The 20,252-nt window shown below is 43.6% G+C and overlaps 2 protein-coding genes across 2 annotated transcripts in view; both read right to left on the bottom strand.

The window, feature by feature from the left end:
- Positions 1–7,357, bottom strand: part of LOC101980853 (glutamate-rich protein 2) — a 9,441-nt gene extending 2,084 nt beyond the window's left edge. The window contains exons 1-3 of the mRNA XM_013355714.2: positions 7,025–7,357; positions 5,903–6,084; positions 3,291–3,348 (exon numbers count right to left, since the gene is read on the bottom strand). Of these exons, the coding sequence (XP_013211168.1) occupies positions 3,291–3,348; positions 5,903–6,084; positions 7,025–7,052 (268 nt within the window). The 5' untranslated portion in view covers positions 7,053–7,357. The remainder of the gene's footprint in view (positions 1–3,290; positions 3,349–5,902; positions 6,085–7,024) is intronic.
- Positions 7,358–8,544: 1,187 nt separating this feature from the next.
- LOC113458484 (glutamate-rich protein 2-like) overlaps positions 8,545–20,252 on the bottom strand; it is a 14,472-nt gene continuing 2,764 nt past the window's right edge. The window contains exons 3-6 of the mRNA XM_026789923.1: positions 15,298–15,328; positions 14,724–14,772; positions 10,641–10,730; positions 8,545–8,623 (exon numbers count right to left, since the gene is read on the bottom strand). Coding sequence (XP_026645724.1) covers positions 10,660–10,730; positions 14,724–14,772; positions 15,298–15,328 — 151 coding nt within the window. The 3' untranslated portion in view covers positions 8,545–8,623; positions 10,641–10,659. The remainder of the gene's footprint in view (positions 8,624–10,640; positions 10,731–14,723; positions 14,773–15,297; positions 15,329–20,252) is intronic.

Genomic DNA, 20,252 nt, shown 5'->3' with positions numbered 1-20,252 from the left:
CTATCTATCTATCTATCATCTATCTATCTATCTATCTATCTATCTATCTATCTATCTATCTATCTATCTATCTATCTATCTATCTATCTATCTATTGGTGATCTTCCCTTTTGCTGATCCTTGCTGTAACCGTGTTACTTCCTTTGAACTACTTTCCAGGGGCCTGTTGATGTGCTACCAGTACCCTAGAGGCCAGAGTTTCATTTCGAGGTCACCCTGTCTTTTCAAAACCCTGCAGACCGCCCTCCTCTTTTCCACCTGCCTTGAGGAGTATTCCGGTTTCTTTCCACACACCCACTTCCCTCTCTTGCAGTTATCTTGGTGGCCCCCAGGGGGAACTGAAACACCAAGCGTGCTGTTATTCATTTGCCTGTCTGAGAAGGGTGGATGGTTCGAGACTCCACTGACTCACAGGAAATCATCCCCAGGCGTCTGCCTCAACTCACCATGCCAGTGACTATTCCTGACACCACTAAAGGTGATTAACAGTTCTCATCAGTCTGAGTCGGACTACGTGCCCGCTCAGAAGCTCCTTTCAAGGACGTTAGGGGTCTTCAGAACCAATGCTTTCTTGTCAAAGTGCTTATTTCTGTATTTTAAGTTAGACGAGATGTGCTTATCATTAGCCTAAATTACTTCTGTGAGGCAAAGCCTCTTTGCAGAGCAGGGTCTGATTTGCCCTGGACACATCCATTTGACAGACTAGGTTAAATACAGTTAAGGAGGTCCCGTTTACATGGAGGAGGAACTGCAGGACACAGAGAAATATTCACAGATCCAGACTGTGGGTTCCCAAATGTCTTTGACGATGGGCTCGTTTTGGCAGAACAGGTTAACAAGTCTTAAAACAATTTAGGAAGTTTCCTGTTGGAATTGGGATTATCTCACGGGATCAGATATGAGGCGAGCTATCCCCGGGGTTCAGCCTGGCTGCTCCAGCTGTCAGTTTCCAGAGAGCAAAGGAATGGGAGCAGCTTTAAGCTTGGCCAGCAGTACCTAGTCCATGCTCTAGCGATCCTTACTCCCAGAGTGACTGAGAGGGTCTGTGACGAACTGATGGAAATTTCTGGCATTTTGTGTTAGAGACTGTTTACTAACCTGGAGCCATCTGAGCACCCGGGAAAGCAAGAACCCCCTACAGGAATGCTTCGGGGTCCTGTTTCAGTATTTCAAGCCTGCGCTTCAGGCTCCTTGTGATGTTTACCATACTGATTACTTTATGAGTGTGAATCAGGGCTTGGCGAATGGCAGAACAATTAATAAGAAAAGAATGGCTCTAGGGTAGAGAATGGCTAACTTTCAGTGGGGGTTTTCTTTTGACTGAGGGGCTGGGGCGGTGAAGCAGTGGGCTGTGTCTCTCTGTTCCTCAGCACAGGGGAATTAAAGCAGAAAGCACAGCTATACCCCCACTCAGGTGTGTATCATAGCAGGAGCCCCCTAAATGCCAGAGTAAATGCAAATAGACAGAGGGACAGGAAGCAGACCACGTTATGCCCAGACAGAAGTAATGTAGACTAGGAGACAGGTATGTGAGCAGTGTAGATGGTGGGCCTAGATGGGAAGGCGAACGAGCCTGGATCCCCGGGCTCTTTCCAGCTTGTCAGGGTAGAACACGTGTTCAACACACAGGTGCAGGAAGGAGGGAAAGAAAGGGGCGAGGACAGGGAGGAGGGAATTCCATGAGGATATAATCCCATGAACACAGATCAGTTTAAACTTTTTCAGCCCAGTGGACAGGTGAGGCAGGCCAGCAGCACTGTACAGAACGCCTACCATCTGTGCCAACCACTGCCAGGGTGTTGGTCAGAACCACCCGATGGATGTCATACTGGTGCCAAGAGTTTGCAAGCTTCAGTCAGGCCTTCTGGAATGACTGATGGGTACAGAAATTTTTAAAAAAGTATTCTTTCCCCCAATCTGGGCTCCATAAGAAATCCATGGAGTTTGAGTGAGAGAAGCAGAATCACTCACTTCTATCCCCCCCCCCCACCCGGGGAGGAGGAGGACACTAGAGGAAGAGGCTTGGGCTTCCGCTCTCCTGTGCCACCGTCACTGTGAGTCGTGCCAAGCCAGCTACCTACCTCCTGCTTCAGCTCCTTTACAGAATGGGAGGGCTGGGGGCCAGGCAAGCTCAGCTGTAGAGGATGTGCTAGCATGGGCATGGGTCTGTGTTTGAACACACTGGATTCCTGATGGGAAATTCTGTGTGGGGCACCCAACATTTTACTTGAAAGACACAGAAGGTCAAAAGTGTTTGCGAGAATTAATAAAGTGCACCACCTCCAATGCAAACCACACAGTGCTAACAGGGTCATGGCTGTTTTAGCCAGCAGCGAAGGTGGTCAGAATGGCTGGGAATACATTAAGTACCAGGTAAGAGCTGGCTGGTATCTTCCCAAATCATTAAAGAAACATTCTAATGTTGGAAAACAGAATCTCTTAAATTCACTCCCTGAATAGTTTATTTTGTTTTTTTTGTAGTTTTCAAGACCGGTTTATCTTGTAATAGCCCTGGCTGTTCTGGAACTTGTTTTGTAGACCAGGGTAGCCTCAAACTCATGGAAACCTGCCTATCTCTGTCTCCCAAATTCTGGGATTAAAGGAGTGTGACACCACCATTTGGTTCACTTCCTGGATAGTTATAACAGCAGACTGGACACAGGAAAGAAGGGTAAGTAAATTAAAAAAAAAAAAACAGGTCAATAGAAAATGCCCAAAACAAGGCACAGAACTAAAATTTAAAACTCAGAGCTGAGTGTAAGACACACATTGGGCACCATTTATTTTTTGCTTGTAACTGGAGACTCAGGAAAAGAGGAGCCAGCAGCTAAGGCACCCATCATTCCTGGCACACCGTTTACCTATTAGTTTCTTTTCTGTCCAACAGCAGACCTGACTGTGGGGCTGGTTTTAGTTGCCTGCTGACTTTCCAGGGTCTCACACAGTGCCTGGCACACAAGCAGGGCTGGACATTGGTGGAATAAACACAGGTTCGGCTAAGGTTGACTCCCGTCCCACCTGGTGCGTCCCTGAAACCAGGGGCATAAAGTGATTTACTGCCTCCTCTGTCATGAGTCTCTTTTCCAGGTTAGCAGCTGGTCTATTAATCTACTTTGATTTAATACACAAAGTAGTATCCTAGACGTCCCAGTGAGTCCCTAGATAACTGAACTCATTCATCCTAAGGGATCCCTGAGACGTTGGCAGAGAGTGGTCAAGCCATCTTCGTACTGTGGGATCTGTTTCTAGAAACAAAGGGATGCCGGAGAAGGCGAGCGTTCTGTACTTACTCATCTGACATAACTTTTTGGCCAGCTGGTAGTCTCGGCCCATCTCTGCTCTCAGAAACTAAAAAACAAATTTGTCAGAAAGTGGTTTCAAGACAGAATTTGCATGTCAATTATAATAAACACCCTAAACATACTAATTAATGATTAGTTATTCTGACTAGGGGGGGCAGGGCTCAAGACTTTTGTAGACCAGGTTGGCCCTGAACTCAGAGAAATCCTCCTGCCTCTTCTTCTGAGTGCTGGGGTTAAAGGTGTGTGCGCTACCACCTCCTGGCAGTTATTCTGTTTTTAACATTTATACATTTCTCCATGAGTGAGTCTGCAGCCAGTCAACTAACCACACTTAGATATGTTTATACTTAAATATCTTTATTTTTATTCACATATATGTGTGTATGTGTCTGTGTGAATACATGCCAGCTGTGTGTGCAGATGCCTGCAGAGGTCAGAGAGGGCGTTGGATTCTGTGGAGCTGGAGTTACAGGCAGTTGTGAGCTACCTGGTGTGCGGGCTGGGAACCAAATTACCCATCCTCTGGAAGAGCAGGAAATATTCTTAACCACTGAGCCATCTCTCCACCCAGGTGTGTATCTGAAGCCGTGTGATGGAGCATGGTGAGAGAGCCCAGTCCTGTTGCCTAGCTACAAGGTCTGTGCGTTACTTAGGAGCCTGAGAATGGAGAGATTGATCAACTGACATCACATTGGTCTTGCTGTTTACATATTTCTCTGCTTCAGGGTCAGCTTCCCTCTGCCAGTGCAGACCATAATGTCATATTACGAGTTTAAAACAAACCATGGGGGCCAGGAGATGGCTGGGCAGTTAACAGCACTTGCTGCTCTTAAGGAGACCCAGGTTCTGTTGCTACTACCTGTATCATGGTTCATGACCATCTGTAACTCCAGTTCCTCTTCTGACCTGAGGACATTCATGTGTGGTTCACATGAAAACATGAAAGCACGCGTGCGTGCGCGCGCGCATACACACACACACACACACATACACACACACACACACACGTAAATCTTTAAAGACAGGCAGAAGAACCGTGGATGAACACTATGTAGCTCGGCATCTACCGGTACTGCCAAGGCAGCATCGTTTTCCTTCTACTGCTTTATAATTTTATAATTTATGCTTTGTACCTCATTGAAAATACTTCCACTACCTAAAGATGTAATTATTTTTTAACATTTTCATTTTAAAAAATAATTCATGTGCACAAGTGTTTTGCCCACAGGTATATAGGTACCACACACGTGCCCATGGAGGTCAGGAGAGGGCATCACTCTAGAACCGGAGTTACGGGTGGATATGAGCAGCCATGTGGGTGCTGGAAACCAGACCCAGATCATCTACAAGAGGCCGATGCTTCTGTCCAATCAGCCAGAATTTTTTTTCAGGTATTTAAAATAGAAATGGGCATTTATGTGCATATACATAGCCTGATTAACAAAAAACCCAGAGACAGAAACAGGTGGATCTCTGTGAGTTTACTCCAGCATGGTCTACTGGAGCTAGTTCCAAGACAGGCTCCAAAGCTACAGAGAAAGCCTGTCTCAGAAAACCTAAAAAAAAAGAAAAAGAAAAGAAAAGAAAAACAGCCAGCCACTGGCACTTATCTCTACCTCAGTCAGAAGTGGCGATCCTGCCTCCAGGAATCTCAGAATGAGACACTGAGAGCTGTCTTCTCCCATTTCATATTCCTCTCTAGTGCTGGGATTAAAGGTGTGCACCACTACTTCCCGGTTTCTATGGAAAGTAGTGTGGTTACTGGGATGAAAGGGATGTGTCATCACTGCCCGGTCTGCAAGGCTGACCAGTGATGCTGTTTTACTGTCTGGTCTTCAGGCAAGCTTTATTTATTAAAATACAAATGAAATATCACTACACATATGTATTGAGATTATCCAGAAACTAAGAAAAAAAACCCCACAATTTGTGATTCCTTTCCCCCTTTGGCACTAAATAGCCTTTATTTGCTGGGAGTTGGGAGCAGAGGTCAGTTCAGGGCCTTTTGCAGACTGAGCACATGCTCCACCACGGAGCTGACATGCAGGATAAAGTACATCCTGTCTCTGTCTCCCCGCACTCCACCCCCCCCCCCACACCTAGAGCCAGGTTTAGGGAGAAATGGTCCTCAAAGACATAGTCTAATTTTTAAATAATGAATATATACTAATTCATTTACTCTATCTAATAACATAGTATCCTGTTTAATTATTCTGATATTTGTATGTTTTCAATTATAATACACACGCAAAAATTTACTTCTGGAGCCGGGGTGGTGGCGCACGCCTTTAATCCCAGCACTCGGGAGGCAGAGGCAGGCGGATCTCTGGGAGTTCGAGGCCAGCCTGGTCTACAAGAGCTAGTTCCGGGACGGGCACCAAAGCTACAGAGAAACCCTGTCTCGAAAAACAAAACAAAAAAAAAAATTTACTTCTGCTGGCAGGGCGGTGGTGGTGCACACCTTTAATCTCAGCACTCAGGAGGCAGAGATAGGCAGATCTCTATTAGTTCGAGGCCAGCCTGGTCTATAGAGTGAGTTCCAAGACTTGCTCCAGAGCTACAGAAAGAAACCCTACAAAAACCCAAACCAAAAAACTTACTTCTGCCATCAACTCTAGCGGGGCACGAGTCTCCTTTTTAGGGGTGCCTTCGTCATCTTCATCGTTGGTGTCATCGTCACCATCGCCGTCTGTCGAATCCGACAACTTCTCCTCGATGTCCTCAAGGCAATACTCACTGATTTTCTCTTGCTTTGCAAGGATTGTATCCTTGTCCACTTCATCTTAATCAGAGCACACATAACCAAAGCGTTAAATTGAACCAGATCCTATTAGCATCTGTAAAACCAATATATTAATAAAAGACAGTCAGCGCACAAACCCACCATTACTGCCCCCCTCTGTACACATATCAGCTCACTTATCTCTCTCAACATCCCAGGGAGACAGGCAGTGTTTTCCTTCTTGCTTTATAAATCTTGTTGTTCTTTAAGATGGTTCCTTTTATTTTATTTTATGTGCATGGGTGTTTCATCTACATTCATATCTGTGAGAGGGTGTTGGGTCCTCTGGAACTGTAGTTACAGACAGTTGTGAGCTGCCACGTGGGTGCTGGGAATTGAACCTGGGTCCTCTGCAAAAGCAGCCAGTGCTCTTAACCACTGAGCCACCTCTCCATCTGGGTAGTGTTTCTATTCCTATTTACTGATGAGCAAATAGGACAAAAAGGTGAAACACCCTCTATTCAAGTTCACGTAGCAACCCCACTTGGTCTGGGAGTCAGTCAAGAGTATCGGCTAGAACTAATACCATGTTCTACATTAATCTTTCCTGAAATGCATTAAAATACAGTATTATGGCAATTGTAAAGAATATTTAACTTTGTTTCTTCTAATGTGCCCCCCCCATCCCATGGGAAGCACTGTGGGGTGTCCCTTTGGCTTTGTGTAGTTTTTCATACTTTCAGACTGAACTAGTTAGACCCAGTCCCTTCTCGAAATGTCTGTGGGGTCTCTTCATTGATGAGACCATGGCCATGAGGTACTCTAAATGACATAAAAACACTTTATAGGAAAGAAAAAGATGGTTTTCAGAGAAGAGCACCAAAGAAGACAGGCTGGAAAAATACAGATCAGAAAAAAAAAAAGATGAAGTAAAACCAACTCCAAGCCAAACATGTCAGCCTGAAACACGACACGAGCTCTTTTGAAGGTACCCATCTACCTGTTTTTTTCTCACCCACAGTCTCCATGGAATTGTAACCTCCTGACCCTCTAGAGCACGCCTGGTCTCTGCACCACCTCGCCACACTGATGTCATCAGAGGAAGGTCATAATGGGTGACCAAGAACATCCTGCGACATCACAGGGACAGGCTCATTCACTGCACACACAGCGTAGTGCACAAGTTCCCAAATCTCCGAGTCCAGAGGATTCTCCCCTGGGTGGCCCCTCCTACAGCCTCAAATTATCTTTCAAGTTGGTGTTTCACACTGCTGTTCAAAACTTTTATTTATAGTGATTGATAAAGATAGCATTCAGCTGAGCATGGTAGTGCATGCCTTTAATCCCTGCATTCAGAGGCAGATCTCTGAGTTTGAAGCCAACCTGGTTTACAGAACAAGTCCCAGGACAGTCAGGGATACCCAGAGAAACCTTGACTTACACACACACACACACACACACACACACACACACACACACACACACACTACGTATTCATGAGTACCATAATGTTTCAATGCATGAAACACATCACTTCCTTACGGCTACATGAACCCCATCAGTCTAAGTTTTTTTGAGATCATTTTCCTGGTTTCCAGCCATCCGACTGTTTAACAACACATCAGACTCCTATCTCTAACCTGTGCTGAGTTTTTCCTCAGCCCTCCTTTCTCCCTCCTCTTCCCAGCGTGTGGTAACCCCTCCTCCAGTCTTAACTACTCATCCCATGATGAGGGTGTGGCACTGTCTCTCTTCCTGGTTTGTTTCATTTAATATAGAGATCTCCAGTTCCATCCACATTGTAAATGACATAATTTCATTTATTTTTAATGTCCAAGCTATTCCTTTCTATATGTAAGCCACATCTTCTGTGTCTATTTTTCAACCGATAAACACTTACTTTTTAAGAACTATCTTCCTGTAGAATGTGAACTTCCTAAGAGAAATGTCAGTGTCTGCCTTGACAACTGTTTGTATCCAGATTTTTTTTTTTTTGTATCCAGATTTTTAAGCTGGTACCTAGCACTCTGGCTTGGTAAACTGTCATAGTATTTTAATCTATTCTAGGGTCTAATACCCTTTAGTGATCATCATACATATCCACAGATGTCTATCTGAATGTATATCAAATAACCGGGTATATGAGTTTGAACAATTACTGCTTCCTTTAACCCGCCTCAGAGTGACAGTGTTGTCAACTCATGTCCAAAAGATCATGGACAGTTGGGCTAGAACAGAAGCCACAATTATTCAGCCCAGTAAGACATGCTATTTATTTTGATTTTTTAAATATTGTTTTTTTATAATTTACTTAACTTTATTGACGTGAAGGTGTCAGATCCCCTGAAACTGGACTTGTGAGCTGCCCGGTGGGTGCTGGGAATTGAACCCGGGTCCTCTGGAAGAGCAGCCAATGCTCTTACTCACTGAGCCATCTCTCCAGCCCAAGACATGCTATTTGTTACCTGCACTTTCTTTAAGGAAGGAAGATAACCACAGGTCAGACTGCCGATTTGTTAAGACATCCTTATTTTCAACACTCCTTTCAGGACTTTTTGAGGAGACTTTCTCTTCCGTCTTCTTCGCACAGGGTTCCTTCCTAACCGTCAAAGCAGATGGTGCGACAGCTCGTCAGTGTTCATAACACACACACACACACACACACACGTGCCAACTATGCTTCAAAGAAAATCATAATATAATATACCAAATATGGATTTAAATAGAATGCTGGCTCTTTAGAAAAGTATAATTTTCATTGCTGATAAAAAACTATTTCTGCTTGGCACTCATTATTGTGCAACAATTCCTAGAATCTTTGCAGAGTTCCAACCCAGAGCATGTGAGAGCATCACTTAGGAAATCATCGTGACGTGGAGACGTAAAGCCATTTAAGGAAACTGGCCTTGAATGGCTTTCTAAAAAAAAAAGTATAAATAGACGTGTGTTCTTGCCAAGTGCTGTACTTTTAGTGAGGTTCCAACACTCATGTTCACCCCACAGCCTAAAACAGCCTCTTTGAGCTTTTACATCTGAAACTGCAAGCCAATAAACAGCACACGGACACAAAGCCTTTCTGGATACAGTGTTCGTTCCCAGAGAAGTACGCCTATGCTTGTAGAAAAATAACCCAAATCCATTTTCAGAGGGATTAAGAATCTTCCAGTGTGTCTTGTTCTCAAACTTCAAAAAAAATTGCATGGAAAAACACAAAAAGATAAAGTGTTATTTTCCCCTCAAATTGTGGTGGCTTTGCTCCTTCAAACACTGAACTCAGAACAGTCAGCTATCTTGGGTTCTGTTTTTCTTTTCTTCTTTTCTCTCTCTTCATTTCTTCTCTCTTTCCTTCTTTATTTCTCTCTTGGCATGTACTATGTATGCTGGCATATATCATGGCTTGTATGTGGAGGTGAGTGGACAGCTACCCTTCACCAGAAGGGCCCAAACTCAAGAAATCAGGCTGTGTGCTAATCTCCTTTTTACTTTCTGTTCCTCTTGCTAGCCCTGGGGTTACGACTTTACAACTGGGTTGACCCGCTTGCTATATTCCTTAGAAAAGGTAAGAGTGGAGCCTTTATTTCCTAGGACTAAGCTACCCTGTTTGTTCATTCTGATGATTCTAAAGCATCATACCCTAGAGATACTCAACATAAATGTTTGTTATTCACCACAGTCAGAGAGTGGGAACAGTCTGATAGTCATCAATGGATATGTGGCGGTTTGAATGGGAATGGCTCCCATAGAATCGTATGTTTGAATGTCTGGCTCCCAGTTAGCGGAACTGTTTGAGAAGGATTAGTAGGTGTGGCCTTGTTAGAGGAGGTGTGCTACTGAAGATGGACTTTGAGGTTTGTAAAGCCCATGCTAAGCCCAGCCTTGCTCGCTCTCTGCCTGCAACCTGTGGACCAGATATGAGCTCCCAGCTACAGGTTCAGTGCCATCCTGGCCTGCCTGCTGCTATCCTACCCCCGTAATGGTCATGGGCTCACCCTCTGAAATTGTAAGCAAGCCTCTAACTAAACACTTTCTTTCCTAAGTTGCTTTGGTCATGGTGTTTCATCACAGCAGTAGTAAACCTAACTAAGACAGGATGAATAGGTAAAGAAAATACATGGTGCATATACACAATGGAATGTTATGTGCCATCAAGCCAGGCATGGTGGCACATATGCCTTTAATTCCAGCATTTGGGAGGCAGAGGCCAGCCTGGTCTACAGAGTAAGTTTCAAGACAGGCAGGACTACACAGAGAGACCTTGTCTCAAAAAACAAATCAAACAAAAAAGTTATGCACTAGCGAGGAGGTGGTGGTGCATACCTTTAATCCTAGCACTCAGGAGGCAGAGGCAGGAGGATCTCTGTGAGTTTGAGGCCAGCCTCGAACTACAAAGCAAGTGGTTATGACTGAGGGTAGATATCCTAAGTTTTAGCATTTTTCTTAGCTTATTTATATAATAAATAATATTAATAATTAATAACAATTAATATCTGCCTATTTAGGAGATGTTCCCAGTTGTTATTTAGTAGTACTATCAGAAAACTTACAATTTAAATTTTGTCCTAAATAATTTATATGAATCAACCATGGGTCAAACCCAAAAGTTATTTAAATCTTACTTTGCTGAGAATGTATTAGCTATTCCCAGGGAGATCTGTGTCGGGGAAGTATAAAGCTTGCTTGCCAATCTTGGTCTTCGTCCAAGGCATCTTAAAAGTGAAGCAGAAAGGAAAAAGCGCAGCTTAGCATTCATTTTAGAAAAGGCTGTTCAGCCTACCGCCATTCTGGAACAACCCCCCAAGGATACAGTTTCTTCAACATTGGCCAAAGAACTGTGAGTTGGCGGCAGCCATTTTCCCTTAGCTGGTACAGAAGAGAAGACAAGGGAAAGAAGAGAGACAGTTGTCTCTAACCTACCACAAGTGGGGTCTTTACTTAACCAAATCAGACCTGCTAGTCAGTGGGCGGAGTCAGCATGGGATGGAAGTGGATGAGAAGCCCACTGTGAAAGTCACTGACTTTGCATGAGTTAATCCTCTGAGCTATGGTTCCTGCAGTTTTCCATTTTACTATGACTTGTCTTCAAACACTAACCCCTTTTACCCTCACCTTGGGTAAGGGGCCTGGGGTGGTCACGCCATACATCTGTAAAGCTCACTGGCTGAATTGATCAGCCTTGTTCTTGTCCCTGAATGGGCACAGGAGGTCCTGACCATGTTGCTCTTGCAAAAGGTAGAATGGGGCTGGAGAGACTTGCCCCTCTGCTTTTCTCTCTGGGTCCAGGCTGCAATGACTTCCTGAGCTGCGTCTCCCTCGGGATGTGGATCACCCCTGAGTCTCACCCCTGCTTACCATGTCTATGAACATTGACTGTAATGGTTACTACTGAGTGCCATCAACAGTCACACCGGCCCCTAGGCACCCAATCTCTGGACTGTCAATCTGACAAGCTCTAGATCACCTGGGAGACAGTGCTTGGGGCTCACTTATGAGGGAGTTTATAGATTTGAGTTCCCTGAGGTAGAAAGAGTTATTAAATATGAGCAGCACCATTACAAGGGCTGGATCTCAGGGCTTAATGAAAAGGAGAAAGCAAGCTAGCATGGCGTTCACCACCTGACTGCCCCAAGCGTGCCTAGCCACCTCATGCCCCTGTGGGGCCTCCTTCCCGGCCATGATGTGATACAGAATAAATCCCTTTTACTCAAGTTGCTTTGTCGGGTATTTATTTTGTCACAGTACCAAGAAAAGCAACTGATGCAGCAGGGCTCCCGGACACAGCCCTCACTTATTTCTACCAATGGATGACCCGGTAACCTCCATTACGACTGCACATCACATCTCACGCTTTTTGAGTACGCTTTCAACTATGTAACAACAGGCTAGAATTATGTGCCTGGAGACAGAAATACTTTCTATAGGCTTATTTTTTTTTCTGGTGGACTGTAACCTTAATTTGAAACAAATGTAAGTCCTCTAATATTGTTCTGTTACATATTATTTTCTCTTTGATACAAATTATGCAGGGTGCTGAGGTGTCACAGCTGAGGAAGCCCTGTGCTGCCAAGCCTGATGATCTGATTTTAAGTCCTAGGACCTACATGACAGAAGGAGACACTCAACTCCTAGCTGAATGGTCTCCTGACCTTCACACATGTGGCTCGTGTCACTCACTACATATACACAAGTTTGGCTTTTTGTTTGTTTTTTATTGTTGTTGCTATTTTTGTAGAGACAAGAATTTCTCTGATTAGCCTTGGCTGTCCTAGAACTCACTCTGTGGGTCAGGCTGTCTTCAAACTCAGAGATCTGCCTGGCTCTGCTTCCTGAGGGCTGGGATTAAAGGTGTGCACCACCATGCCCAGCTCATGTTTTTTTTTTATTATTTTTATTTTTTTTTAGGTTTATTTATAGGATGTATAAAGTTTGCAACAAAACTGAAGATGGATATTTTAGCTATTACAGTATGGAAGTAAAATATATGTTGCATGGAGTAGAATTCTTCTTGGCCAATAGGATTCAAAATGAAGCAGGACTTTGGGCATGATAGACAATCTACCTGCAGCTCCCAAGAGCTATGTTTATGTTCATGCGTGTGTGTGTATGTGTGTGTGTATCAATGATTCTCAAGCTGCGGCCAAGACCCCTAGGAGGCTGAACAACCCTATCACAGGGGTCTTAGTGGGCCATATGTACATTGGTTATTTGTATATGTATATCATATATTTGCATGTATATATCATATTTGCATATGTATATCAGATATCTATATGTGCATATCAGATATTTGCATTACCATTCAGAACAGAGGCAAAATTACAGTTATGAAGTCGCAGCGAAAATAATTTTATGGTTGGAGTCACCACAGCATAAGGAACTGTATGGAGGGACTGTACCCCTCAGGAAGGTGGAGAACCCACTGATTCATATGAATTCCTGGGAGAGATTTCTCTCCTTCGACCATGTGAGTCTTGAGAACTCAACTGAGGGGTCAGGGTTGGCACAGGCACCTTTTACTTTTCATTTTAGTTTATGTGTATGGGTGCTTTGCCTGCAAGAGTCTGTACCATATGTATGCAGTACCCTAAAAGGCCAGAAGAGGCTGTTGGATTCCCCGAGACTAGAGTTACAGATGTTTGTGAGCCACCATGGAAGAGGTTCTTAACTGCTGAGCCATCTCTCCAGCCCTAGGAATTTGTTTTAAGGTCAACATTCAAAATTTATTTATTTATTTAATTACAATATTTATTCACAGAACAACTATTATTGATGTAGGAGAATCATCTGTCTATCTGTAGTTTCATTGGTTAATTAATAAAGAAAACTGCTTGGCCTGATAGGACAGAAAATTAGGTAGGTGGAGTAGACAGAACAGAATGCTGGGAGGAAGAAGGCAGTGAGACAGATGCTATAGCTCTCCTCTCCAAGACGGACGCAGTTTAAGATCCTTCCGGGTAAGCCACCACCTTGTGGAGCTACACAGATTATTAGAAATGGGTTAATCAAGATGTGAGAATTAGCCAGTAAGAGGCTAGAGCTAATGGGCCAAGCAGTGTTTAAAAGAATGCAGTTTCCATGTAATTATTTTGGGCAAAGCTAGCCAGCAGCTGGGAGCCAGGCGGCGGGAAGTGGCCCGCAGCTTTATCTACATATTATATTTTCCTCCAGATAGTATCATGAAGGACTTTAACCAAGTATTAGATCCTGTGAACGGAGCAGGATCTCAGCAATTTGACTGATCTATTCCTCCGTGACTTTCAAACGCCAGCTTCTTCAACTATTCAAGATGATTTATTTATTTTTTTTATGTAGGACTAATAATGTACATTAAATGAGCTGAGAATACTAATTTTTTTTTTCAAGACAGGGTTTCCCTGTGTAACAGTCTTAACTGTCCCGGAACTAGCTCTTGTAGACGAGGCTGGCCTCGAACTCACAGGGATTTACCTGCCTCTGCCTCCCGAGTGCTGGGAATAAAGGCGTGCACCACCACCGCCCACCTGAGAATACTAATTTTAAAGTAACTACTCACAGGGATGTTTTAAAGAAGGAGGCAGTATTTCTGGGACTTGGTGGCTCAAGCCTTTAATCCTGACACTCCCGGGAGGCAGAGGCAGGTGGATCTCTGTGAGTTTGAGGCCAGCCTGGTCTACAGAGTGAGTTCCAAGACAGTATCCAAAGCTCCGTCTCAAAAAACAAACAAAACAAAACAAAACAAAAAGAACAGAAGAACAGTGGGAAGTGTAGCCAGAAAACACTCATTTAAGCATCGGGCAGAAGTGAGTACTGCCTATTTCACTTCTGTCTCAGTTCAGTTTTCATTTTAAATATTTCTCCACTCAAGTGACAGCTGATCCCATTCCCGCATGCCTGCCTTCACAAGTTTAATTAGGTGACAATCGGTTTGCATTATCTACGTCTAATTACTTAAATGGCAAGACCAAAGACATTTTCTTACTGTGGCACTGTTTTATTTGGGTCAATCATCACTTTTTCTGAAAAAGAAGAAAAAATATTTATTATTTTTTCCAACAGTGCTATTTCTAACATAAATTTTTAATTGAAAAATAGTTAAGGTTTTTTTTGAAAGATAGATAACACAGGGTTTTAGTATTTAGTCATCCAACCACTCCAATATTCTTCTTAACTTATATTCAGAGTAAGATCATAGTCAAACACATTCTAAGAAATAAATCACTTACCCTTTGGGTCAAACACTAGCAATGTGCCATTCGGTCTGCTTTTTGATGCCTAAAATAGAAGTGAGAAGAAAAACTAGAATTATCACTGTTATTTCAGTTTGAAGTATTTGGAAAAAATATAACAAGAGCCTTTGTGTAAATATTTCTATTATGTAATATATACTAAAGCCAATTATTTTCAAACTTTATAAATTGATGGTAAAGCTGACCCAAAACATTCTAAAAATAAAACCAAAAACAAGAACAAAACCTTCAGCAGTATACATTTTATCTATTTTTTTTGAGACAAGGCATATTTAAGCATCCAGGGCTGGCCTTAAACTTATCATGTAGCCATAGATGACCTTGAACTTCTGATCTTTTTACTTTCACCTCCCAAGTGTTAGGACTAAGGTGGAGAAATGGCTTAGCCATCAAAAGAGTAGGCACACAACCAAAATGCACAGGGCAAGTAAGCCCAGCTTGTGCTACCTTGCCCAGTTCATGGAGGTTGGGGATGGAAGGGGGTTTCCCTTTTCCCATGTTAGGCAAGCACTGTACCAGCTGAGCTGCATCCCAGCCCCGCAACCTTTACCTTTGCAACATCTTTCTTGTCTAGGTAGTTTCTGCAAAACAAAGGAAAAAAGATATTCACTTTGCAAATTTCTGAATACTTGTATGAATGTAAACACAAATGAAGCAAAACACAGAACTGTCAGTAGGCCGTGGAGCACGGATCCATCCAGGGTAAGGAATGAAGGTAGAAAGGCTAGAGCAGCAGTTCTCAACCTGTGGGTCGCGACCCCTTAGGAGGACTGAACGACCCTTCCACAGGGGTCCCCTAAGACCATTGGAAAACACATTATGATCCCCAACGGTACAGTTATGAAGTAGCAATGAAAATAATTTACATAGTTGGGGTCTCCACAACTTGAGGAACTGTACTAAAGGGTCGCAGCATTAGGAAGGTTGAGAACCACTGGTCTGGAGAAACCAACGTTCTTATCTCTCCTTGGCGAGCATGTAGTCAGAGCTGCAGAAAGGATTCTGCACGGGGCAGTGGCGATGTGCCAGACAGTCCTCTAGGGCTGCTACCTTTGCGGTTCATTATCTTGAACTCTGGGTCTAGATTAAAATACATTCAGTAGTAGGCCTAGGACATCCTTCCCACTGAGCTGACCCTGGAAATCGTAACTTCATTCAGCTCGCATTTATATTTCTCTCCCCAGCTTCAACAAACTAGAACAGGGTACATAAGTCAGTCGCTGCCACAGTCCAGTTTGCTGGTGCCAGGAAGGACACCCTTTAGAGCAGGGAGCCGGAGGAAGGTGGAAGGATATGGAATTTCACTGATTGAATATTTAAATGTTATTTAAATATTAGGTGTTATTCAACTATTTAATAACATGTCTCATTTAAATATATAAAAGTACAAATTGACCTTTTATTTTATCTAAATAAAATTGTAAATTTTCCTCATAAATCTTCACATGACATGCATGTACTAATACTTAGAAGTCGAATGTTTTCTCTGAGGTTTTGGTGCTTTCTAAGTTACTTAGTTATATAATTGGCTTTCCCCATAATGGAGCCCTTTAAATGTCTAGATGCATTTCATTTAATTGTATTTTTCACTTATGGAAAAGGTCACACTTAATTATAGAATATGTTAACAATTCACTCATTTCCCCACTTGGCTCCACATCCCAGGGCAGGCAGGGCCTCACTTTAGTAGCTCTGACTGACCCGGAACTCCCAACATGGACCAAGCTGGTTTTGAATTCACAGAGATCCACCTGCCTTCCAAGTGCTGGGATTACAGCTGTGTGGCACCATGCCCAGCACTCAAATGAGACTTTTAGAATGGTTATTATTACATACCTGGGGATTTCTGAAATACAAAATTCAGGGCCAAGACTGTAGACAGCAAAGCAAAGGTCATTAGTTGGGATTGCTTGCTCTCCAATTGTCTCTCTCACACAGAGCGAGCAAAGCAGAAATGTTTACCCTTTCACCCAGGCTTTGCATTCTGGGAACCCTGACCAAGCCAGATATTAAAAATGTTACAAACTTAATTCTCTGTTGCAGAGTTGATAGAGAGCTATAGTGTACCAGAAAGCAAGACATCTTTTGAGGGAAGCCAGTTGTGAAAAATCAAGGTATGATAAACGATTTTCCTAAATGGGCTCCACAGATGGCTACTGTCCTGTGGACACGCTGGTAAGATGGGAAGAGCACGAGCCTCCCAGTTAGAGCCTCCCTGACATCTCCAGCTTCAGATATGCATGGACTGCAGTCCTTACTGGGATGCGCAATCAGGCAACCGTTCCTTCTCTTCCCATTTCTGTGGCAAAGAGAAATGAGGACCGGCAGACCCAGACTCTCCTCGGTCCATCAGCTCCATTCCCCAAGAGATGTCCACTTGCCATCTCCCATCGCAGCACTGATTCCTTAGGGGTCAGAGACACTGGCCCCTGGCTCCTGGTCAGAGACCAGATTCAAAGCTCGTCTGCCACCTACTCAGGTAAGTTTGGAAAGTGACTTCATTCCTTTAAGGTTCAGTTTAGGCTGACTTCTCTGGGTCACTGTGATGATGAAGTTAGGTAAACTTGTTTTTGGGGTTTTTTTTGTTTTTTGTTTTTTGTTTTTTGTTTTTTTTGGTTGTTTTTTGGTTTTTCAAGATAGAGTTTCTCTGTAGCTTTGGCGCCTGTCCTGGAACTAGCTCTTGTAGACCAGGCTGGCCTCGAACTCACAGAGATCCACCTGCCTCTGCCCTCCGAGTGCTGGGATTAAAGGTATGTGCCACCACCACCCGGCAAGACAGGGTTTAACACGGAGCCTGGCACATAGGAGAGACACTGCTACCAAAACCTTCAAGCTTTATCTAAAAGAAAAGCTGGGGACATGTCCTTTGGGCTAAGATTGTTTTGGGGGGAGCAAAATGGAAGCTGTGATTGAGACAAACAGGCTAGCTTTGAAGACAATTAACTTACAAAGCCACCTCAGCCCTAAAGTACTGATACGTATTAACAAAGATCGCTGGCCCATGGAGAAAGCTGTAATGTTCAACATGGGTGAAATTAAAGTGGAAGCCCCAAGTAACCTCAGCCTCTCAAGGCAGAAACAGTGTCTCCCTTCCTGTCCAGGCTTCAGAGCTTTGTACCCAAGGTTTCTGAAGGGCTACCATGTAATTTTCTATACTGTCCAAACCAAGATAATAGTGAAGACCAAGATCAATCAAACTCCTTTTAACACATGAATAAGAAGTGATATCCAAGAAGGGTCCACTTGCCGTGGAGGCAGAAGTGGAAAGACTGAGGAGGAGAATGGCCCCTAAATCACCCTCCAGTGCCACGATCCAGACCCAGGACTTAGTCCCGTGTCTCTTGCATTCTGTTCGTAACTCTGTTTCCTACAAGCATCCATAAACAATGTACTACATAGTGTCTGCCCCCGGATCTAGCTGCTTGGCTGTCCCGCTGTGCTGGATAGTTTTATGTCAACTTGACACAAGCTAAAGTCACCTAAGAGGAGGGAACAACTAAGAAAACTGCTCCATATGATCAGGCTGCAGGCAAGCCTGGAGGGCATTTTCTTAATTAGTGATTGATTCGGGCGGACCCAGTCCATTGTGGTTGGTGCCACCCCTGGGTTGGTGGTCCTGGGTGCTATAAGAAAGCAGGCTGAGCAAACCAGGAGCCAGCACCCCTCCATGGCCTCTCCATCAATTCCTGCCTCTGGGTTCCTGCCCTGTTTGAGTTCCTGCCCTGACTTACCTCTGCAATGGACTAAGATGTAGAAGTATAAGCCAGGTAAACCCTTTCTTCCCTGAGTTGATTTGGTCATGGTTTTCCAACACAGTAACAGTAACCCTAACTAAGACACCCATGGTGGTGACTCAGAAGCTAACAGTGACAGGCCCAAGTGGTGTACCTGTGATCCAAGCTTAACTCCTCACAAAATTCTTCTGAGGCTTTCCAACTAGGATTGTCATAAAGTTGGGAAAATGTGAGTCTAGAACTCCGGGTTGAGAGATGAGGAGTGAGAGAAGAGATATCAGAGGAGAGGGAGAAAGAGAGGGAACAGAAGGGAGGGATAGGAGGAAGGGAGAGAAAGGGAGAGACAGGATGAACACAGTTAAGAGGCATACACATACATCTTTAATGCTGGCTGAGTCCCAATTTCCCCTCAATCTCTGTCCCTCCCATGGGCAGGACAGTTAATTTCTCACTTTTTCTGAAACAAGTCTGAGTTGTGAGGGGTTTGTTGTTGCTGTTTGAAACCAAAAGATTTGACTACTATGGCTATTATTTCTTGCTATCCTACCTGGTACCCTATAATAAAAGCCTGGGTAGCAGAATTAGCATAGCCTCTGGGCATGTCAAGTAAGAAGCATTAAGTCTACCTGCCAACATGGAACAAATCAAAAGACTCCCAACCACAAGTTTGTAACATTGTAAGATTGGATCTTCCCCATAGGATACTACTGTAAAGGTGACATTAACAAAGCTGGAGTCCAACTCAGTGTCAGCAAGTCTGCAGAAGTTAGAGATGTATTTGGGGACAAAGTATAATAGCCATTAATTGGTACATGCAAAGGAGTCAGGGCTATAAGTACTGGGGGAGGTAAACCAAATTTAAGGCTTTGAAGAAGACCCAAAGATTAAATTGACCCCAGAAATTTGGTGGAGGGTAAATCAGAGAGAAAACAGAGGCAAGAAGACAAGATAAAGAGTTCAGAGAAGATGCTGGCCAACCATGGCGATTCACTGCCTACATCTATAAACAAAATTGCATTGGATTGCATCATCTACATGGACTAAGAGAAGCCAAGGATAGAATCAATCCTGGATGTTATGAACATTCTTAAAGCAGATGGAGAGCAGAATTAATATATAATACCTACCAATATGGAGACTTGGCTAGAGAATTCAGAAATGACCACAACCATAGAGGAAGGTACCTGAGAACTGGTTCTTAGCCCAGAACAGTGGCAATATACCTGTAATTGTAGGAGGACTGAGGGAGGAAGGAGAAAGGCCAAGATCCAGGTCAGGCTGGGCTACACAGCTAAGTTCAAAGCTAGCCTGGACAACTTCGCATCTGTCTCAAACAAAAATGCTCAGTGGGTTGGTCATTTGCCTAGCATACGCAAGACCGTGTGTTCAGTCTTTGGTGTGAGAGAGGAACAGAGAGAGTGACAAAGAAACTATTTCTCAGTCATAAGTTTGTATTTACATCTGTTTAAAGGCATCAGGTACTGATTGGACTGGAGCCCAGCTCCATCAAACAAACAAACGAGCGTGACTGGGTATGGTGATATATGCCAACAACCTTAGTAAGCCAAGGCAGGAGTATCTTGACTGTCAGTGCCAGGCTAACCTGGGCTACCTATGAGTACTGTCTCAAAAAAACAAAACAAAAAAGAAATAAAAAAGAAAAATGTTAAAGATAAAAGAAAAGAGGTCTCCCATGAAGCCAAATGTGAGGTCATGACAGTTTCAAATATGAGGTCATGACAGTTTCAAATATGAGGTCATGACAGTTTCA

This window comes from Microtus ochrogaster, chromosome 4, assembly GCF_000317375.1.
Source record: "Microtus ochrogaster isolate Prairie Vole_2 chromosome 4, MicOch1.0, whole genome shotgun sequence".
NCBI lineage: Eukaryota > Metazoa > Chordata > Mammalia > Rodentia > Cricetidae > Microtus > Microtus ochrogaster.
Note: the sequence above shows the minus strand (reverse complement) of the source record. Positions and strands in the feature narration are given on the sequence as shown.